Source organism: Cyprinodon variegatus, unplaced genomic scaffold, assembly GCF_000732505.1.
Source record: "Cyprinodon variegatus isolate N-32 unplaced genomic scaffold, C_variegatus-1.0 Scaffold989, whole genome shotgun sequence".
Taxonomy (NCBI): domain Eukaryota; kingdom Metazoa; phylum Chordata; class Actinopteri; order Cyprinodontiformes; family Cyprinodontidae; genus Cyprinodon; species Cyprinodon variegatus.
Window position 1 is genome coordinate 33,719 of NW_015151442.1, and position 6,767 is coordinate 40,485.

Here is a 6,767-nt window from a genome sequence, read left to right on the forward strand (position 1 = left end):
CTGCAATGCCCCATACCTGTCTATGTCTCTGAAAGGGGGGTCATTAAGGGTATTGGCCTGGCTGAATAGGCGAAGTATCTGTTCCCCTGTAAAGAGATTGGAGCTCCAATCATAGCGGGAAGGAATCAACTTAATTGCTGCAAATAAATAAACTTAATTGAATTAAAGTGAATAACTTTTGCATGTTTTAATGTTCTAATCGAGAGCCCAAGTTCACTCAGAAGAAAAAGAGTTGAACAAAATAAATAAAGAATCCTTTGGATTAAAAGTTCTTTAACTTTTTTCTTCTTCTCCTGTTTATTCAAACGTAACATAATCTGGTTTCCTTCCTAACTACCTGTGCTCCAGAGTCGAGATGGCCGGAAGTCCGTCCCCCACGTCGTGTCTGTGAGCGGAAACATTGACCGCGGCGTCTTGGCCTTCCTATCCAACTCCCTCCAGCAGCTCAGAAGAGAGGACAGCAAAAAGAGGCTGCAGCAGAGGAAGGTGAAGCTGCTCAGCCTCTCGTCTCATTCCTGCAGCCTCTGTTTTCAGTGACTGACTGCCTTCTGGTTTCCTGTTTAAGGTTCTGAAGCTGCATCCAGTGTTGGCTCCTGTCAAGGTGGCTTTAGACATTGGGAAGGGAGCCACGGTGGAACTTAGACAGGTCAGGATCTACTGCAGGTTACAGTCAGTGAGGCTTTCATCTTTGAACTTGATCGCCGACTCAGAAACGAGCTAAAAAAGAAGAGCTTGTGTTGATTGAAGGTTTGATTGCAGGTCTGCGAGGGCCTCCTGCAGGAGTTCCTGGAAGCTAAGATCTCTGCTTGGCCTGGGTATCTTGAAACTCTGCCATCATCATTAGAGCATCTGAATGCAAAGTAAGAGTCTTAAGTCTTATGGTGCGTTCAAAACAGGCGCGTTTGGAGCATCAACAAGGCGTCCAAACTCTCAGATTGGTTGTTTGTGCGTTTGAAGTCAGGATCCTCGACGCTCCTTTGGCGTTGAGCTGCTCTGCTCCATGCAGTTAGGAGGTTTAATTTTTTCTCTTTGAGTTGGAAAAAAGTAGTTTTAACATTTTTAAGTGATCCTGCTGAAATATTCTGTACTTGTTCAGAGCAGCAGACCCACCCTCACATAGCGGCGAGCCACACTGGGACTCCCCAGTGAAAGCTTTCCAAAGCGGAACAAGATGTCGGCCATTTCCTGCTGCCGCTCGTAGAAGCTGGCAGTGAATTTTCAATTATTCTTTGGCAAGATTTTACATTTTTAGCCAATGTAGGCCTTATAAACTGTTTCACAGAGTTCAGTAAGACAATATGTTGTCGTAATAATGATCAAAGCTCCTGGCTTTTTTTGGAAAGCAAGTTAAGTTTAACCCCTTTATTTATGTACTGTCAGCTTCAAGCACCTAAAATATTTATTAACATACAAGGAAGGAAAGATGAGAGCATTAGGCTACGTTCAGACCGCACACAGCTGAAGCAGCTTTTATAAATGCAAAGTCAATGTTGGACGCGCATAAAGACGCAGCAAAAGGTTCCGCTGCGCGTTTTGAGCAGCAGAAAGCGCCCATGAGCTTCTGAGCATCTGATGCATGCAACGCGCTTCAGAAGCAGCAGCTGCTGGAGTTGAAAAAATTGAGCTTTTGCTGCTGGACGCGCCACATCAACCAATCAGAGAAGCTGATCTGGGAGCTGTCAGGGAGTCAGACACAGCACTGATGATGCAGAGCGCTATGATCACTCCTCTGAAACGGTTTATTAACGCCTAAATTCACTTAAAATGTAGAAACCTGCCGGGAAATTATGTTCAATTTTATTATTCTGATGCCTGCAGTTTGGATTACGTACATGAAAAACGCCTTCCAGCCGCCACGAACCGGGCCAGAGGCTGCTGTTGAAGAGGATTCCCAGTGACAGCGCGTCGCCGTCTGGGGGTCTGAGCGGCTCCGACAGAGAAAAAAATATTTGAAGGCAGGATGGCAATCTAGATGAACTGACTGCACAGATGAAGTTTTCAGGAGGACTTTCTCACTTCTAGACTTGGATATTTGTGCGATTTTGTGCTGAAAGCCCTAAAAAGAAAAGGAGACAATGTATTTGGACAAAGAGATGGCGGAACAAACGTGCCTACTATGGTCTGTCAATTTGACAGAAAGAACTCCATTTCACTCATTGCACCCCCGCCATGCTGCTGGGTTTTCATCTGAGAGGAAGAAGAAGAAGAATCCTTGTTTGCCCACTGAGGGATTTTCCCACCTTATGGCGGCCGACTGAATTCCAGACATGTTTGATTTTCTCCCGACTTTACGATTCCTGATGGGGAGGGGGTCGTGAGAAGCTGATCACCCCTCGTTACCCCCTGTATACTACACCACACAGTCGGCCTGATCGAAAAATTCTCTCACAGCTGGAGAATCGGCCCGAAAAGGGCAAAAAAGAATCATACAGTGTATGCCCGGCTTTAAGGTGAACAAGCATCGATAAGGAAGAAGCAGAAGCTTTTTTGCTGCTTCCAGCGTTTGCGTTCTGAATGTAGCATAAGATTCTGTTACTCACGATGAGAACAGAGAGAGATGTGTTTAGTAAACTCTCTTTTTATTTCAATTAAAGGAGGTCTCTAATTTTATTTATTTTTATTTAACCTTTATTTTACCAGGAAGTACCAGGAGACCTGGCCAAGAGATGGCAATTACAGAACTTGTGCTTCTTTAAAGGGGAGGGAAGTGTGGGAGTGTTGGCCTAGTGGGCAGAGCAGTGCGCTTGTAGCCTCTTGAGACCATCCTGATCTCGCGAGCTTTCAAGGTTTCACTCGCTAATCAGTCTGGAGACTCTCCGTTGAAGAAAATTTGGAGCCGTTCACCAAACGAACGTCCAATCAGCGTTGGCTTTGAGGCGGGTTGAGGTGTGACGCAACGAGAAGCGCGACAGTTCAGTCTAAAGAACATGGCGGCTTCAGCCGATGAAACTAGCGTTAGCGTGGCTATCGAGCAAGTTTTATCGGAATTACAGAGTATTTCTTCACTGAAAGAAGAGCAAAACACTGCTCTGGAGGCTTTTCTCAGAGGAAAAGATGTTTTTGCTCTTCTCCCGACTGGTTTCAGTAAGAGTTTGATCTATCAATTGGCTCCTCTTCGTTGTCGCTCTGTTAGTACGTCATATGCTTCGTTGATCTGATTGGTTTATTTGGCCCGTCTATCACCAACATAGGCCAATCAGCTAACCAGTATTTTAGCCCCTTCCCAAAATTACTTCAACGGAAGGTTTCCAGATGGATATGCGGAGCAAATCCATCTGGCGGAGTCAGGTGAGTGCGCTTGTGCTCTGAGAAGGTTGCAGGTACCCTGTTCAATCCCCACAGCCAGCACTCTGGGTCTCTGAGCAAGACCCTTAACCCCACACTGCTACCCGGGCGCCGCACAATGGCAGAGAGTGAATTTCCCCATTTTGGACATTAAAGGGATACATTAAGCATCTATATTTCATATATTCTAGCAAGTGTTATCCAAAATCCCTCCATCTCAGGTTCTGCAGCACAACTCCACACAGAAATATCAGGCTGTTGGGAAACAAATAGGTTTTAGAAAAGGAGTAAATATGAGATAACATTATATACATTTATTTCAACATTTACATATATTTACCTTTCATAGTTTTCTGCAGAAGAAGAAATCACAGCTTGCATTCCTGGTCTGTCTCCCAGGCCTCTCTGATTGGTAGACGCTCAGCGTCCAGCTGCCACTGTTCAGATGTCTTACCTCTGGTGTCTGCCACTAAATGGATGCTTGAATGCTCAAAATGCGTTGCTCTTAATGCTGGAAACATTGCAAGGATCACTTATGTCACAAGACCTCTCGCAGCTCCTCGACGCCGCCTCCTGCAGACTTTACATGTTTTAAACCAGACGTCCTGACGCTCAAAGCGCGTTTTCGTTTGAACGCACCATAGCAGTTATTTCTAAACAGTTTCATCAAAGAGTTAATTGTTGATTCTCCATACCCTTTTTTTCCCTGTCATTGCATTCCAGATATGACGAGATGGGAGTTCTCTTCTCTGTGGTAATCAATGAAAACACCCTGGAGAGCGGCCTCCTGCAGGTCCGCAGCAGAGACACAACCATCAGAGAGACGATGCACATTTCAGAAATCAGACACTTTCTCTCCAAATATATTACTGCTGCAGACAAACTCTGAAAAGAAAAAAAAATATCTGGATCATAAAGGACTTTTCTCTGCCTACAGCATTGAGTCACACAAATAAACCTTCTGTAACCCAATTAGGAGATGTTGGGAGTTTGGGAATTTATGTTTCACCGTTTTGGATTCACTGGTAAAGGTAGGAAAGTGTGTTCGAAGTCTGAGCTTAGTTTTTAATATATTACACATTTTTTTCCTGTGTGGGATCTAATTTGGGCCGGAAAACCTTCAATTTAGGTTTATTTGATTAAAAATCGAGACAATTTATCCTTTTTTTAAATCAACACAATCCAACCTTAACAGGGAATTATTACAGAACAGAGTTTACCAGTAAGATGACTGAAAAATATGCCAACTTTTCATGATGGTTGACCTGTAACTACTAGAATATTATTGAACAGATGACTAAACACAAAAAACACAATGAACAGTTAATTCCCTTGGGAGAAAATTACGTTACATTAACAAGGTTACATGAAAGAATATGGCTTTTACCCATTCATTCATTAAAGATATGGTGGTTATTGTTTTATAGCAATAAAACCTTCAGTTAACTAAATTATCAGCTTATTTTCCTTTTTTAAATGGGTTTTTAAGCATGATAATTTATTACCTGGCTAATTTTATTGATCGTTTAATAAAAATGACTGTCAAACTATTTTTACAGTTTATGAAGTTTATTGCTTTGCAAAAGTATTCCCACCCCCCTTTTACAATTCCACATGTTTCACTACAGCTTCAAACCTTAGTGTATTTAATCTGTATTTTTTGGTCTGGTCCAACACCAAGCAAAGGATCACTGTAGGGTTGGATAAAAAATCTTCATATTTCTACCAATTAAAATATATTTAGAAGTCTGGCTTTAATGCAGTCTATTGGTGACAAAAACTAAATGCCGTAGTTTAGATTAAGATTACTATTCAAATATTGTATATTTGATATATTTATAGATTAGAAAATAAACTAGGAATGATAAGGGATGGTAGGTGGGTGTGCTGTATTTATTCAAGAATGAAACTTAAATGTTAGGGCATTGTTTGTGGAATAAAATTCATATTAGATAGATATATAATATCATTTGCTTATAATATTTTGTATCAAAGTATATCATGTAAATAAATACATTAGCTAGAATAAAGCCATTTTGTTCTACAATCCATACCAATAGGTGGCGCTAATGCACCTTCAAGATGTAGACCAAACGTCAGTCAATCACAAACAAGAACGTGGATCTCGTAATATCTCGCGATGTTAACCCATTCCAGCCTCCCTCCGGGCTGATTTGCTGCTTTCTGAGCGTGTGTGTTTGATTGAGGTTAGCTGGTAGCTTCGCAGAGATGGCCGCGGACAAGCAGAGCGAAGCTAAACCTTCTCTCACAGAAGAAAATAAAGAAAATCTACATGAAGGAGGTCTGGGTCTCGAAAGTATCCTTCACGTGACGACGTTGCTCTAAGGCGAGTTAATTCTCACTTAGCGGAGCCGTGGCTCCGCAGCTAGCATTAGCTGCTAGCATTAGCTGCTAGGTAACGTACTAGAAATGGTTAGCTTGGTTAGGCTACGTGTCATTTGTCTGTCCGTCATAGGCATTGAATCTCGTTTTGTTTAAACATTGCTTTGACATCGCTGAACCTTAATTTAATTAGCGACAGACATACAATTTACGTTTAAAGCGAAACGTAGACGGAAAACTAACATTATTTAAAGAGTTAGGTTTCCAGGCTGACTTTCTTGGTTCATTCATCTAAAGCAGGGTGTAAAACTCCTGTCATGATGGGCCGATGTCCTGCAACTTTTAGATGTTCTTCAAGCTTGAATCAAATGGTTGAATTAACTCCTCAGCGTTCAGCCAAGTCTGCTAATGATGTAATTATTGTGTTAAAAGTAGCAGGAAATCGACCTTCCACTAGATTTTGAGACCCCTGATTTAGTGCCAACGTTGCACATGTATTCAGACATGGATCAGCCTCTATATGGGTTCATAAATGTGTACTGATGGAGGGGGAAAAAAGCTAACCCTTAACAGTGAATCACAGTTTTGCAAATCATCAAGGAGTCCCAGCAGCAGCATGGCCTCAGACATGGAGACTACCAAAGATACAGGTGAGCTTTCACACTTCCAGAGAGACATATGGATGTTCAGGGTCTGTCACTTTAAGTCTATGTTCCTGTTCTGTCTCTTTAAATGTAGAAACCATCTAGAAACACCTAAGATGTCAGAGATTTTAGCTGTCAATTATTTAAGTAATAAAACTAGCAGAGATACTCTTAGTGATTTGACAACTTAAAATCAAACCGTGCACATTTTAAACGCATTATACATGAAAATAAAATAAAATGAATGAGAGCTGTAACAATGATTTTACTAAAGCCCCTTTTAAACCTTCACAAGTTAGACCAGCTTATGCCTGATGCACGAGAAAATGTGGCAAAAACGCTGGCATACGTTTAATAAGTTATGGGTACGTTTTGTATGTTATGAGTGCGGTGAAACACGCTGACACATGTCAACATATGGCAAGTACCAGTGTTGGGAAAGTTCTCTTTCTACGTGAACTAGTTCAAAGTTCAGTTCACACATTTTAAAATGAA

General features: G+C 41.7%; 2 protein-coding genes across 2 annotated transcripts in view; both read left to right on the forward strand.

The window, feature by feature from the left end:
• Positions 1 to 4,779, forward strand: part of polg2 (polymerase (DNA directed), gamma 2, accessory subunit) — a 10,983-nt gene extending 6,204 nt beyond the window's left edge. Inside the window, exons 3-6 of the mRNA XM_015399117.1 lie at positions 337 to 486; positions 566 to 646; positions 760 to 860; positions 4,009 to 4,779. Coding sequence (XP_015254603.1) covers positions 337 to 486; positions 566 to 646; positions 760 to 860; positions 4,009 to 4,174 — 498 coding nt within the window. The 3' untranslated portion in view covers positions 4,175 to 4,779. The remainder of the gene's footprint in view (positions 1 to 336; positions 487 to 565; positions 647 to 759; positions 861 to 4,008) is intronic.
• Positions 4,780 to 5,424: 645 nt separating this feature from the next.
• The window catches only part of srp68 (signal recognition particle 68kDa), a 23,828-nt gene continuing 22,485 nt past the window's right edge, over positions 5,425 to 6,767 (forward strand). The window contains exons 1-2 of the mRNA XM_015399118.1: positions 5,425 to 5,602; positions 6,212 to 6,278. Of these exons, the coding sequence (XP_015254604.1) occupies positions 5,515 to 5,602; positions 6,212 to 6,278 (155 nt within the window). The 5' untranslated portion in view covers positions 5,425 to 5,514. The remainder of the gene's footprint in view (positions 5,603 to 6,211; positions 6,279 to 6,767) is intronic.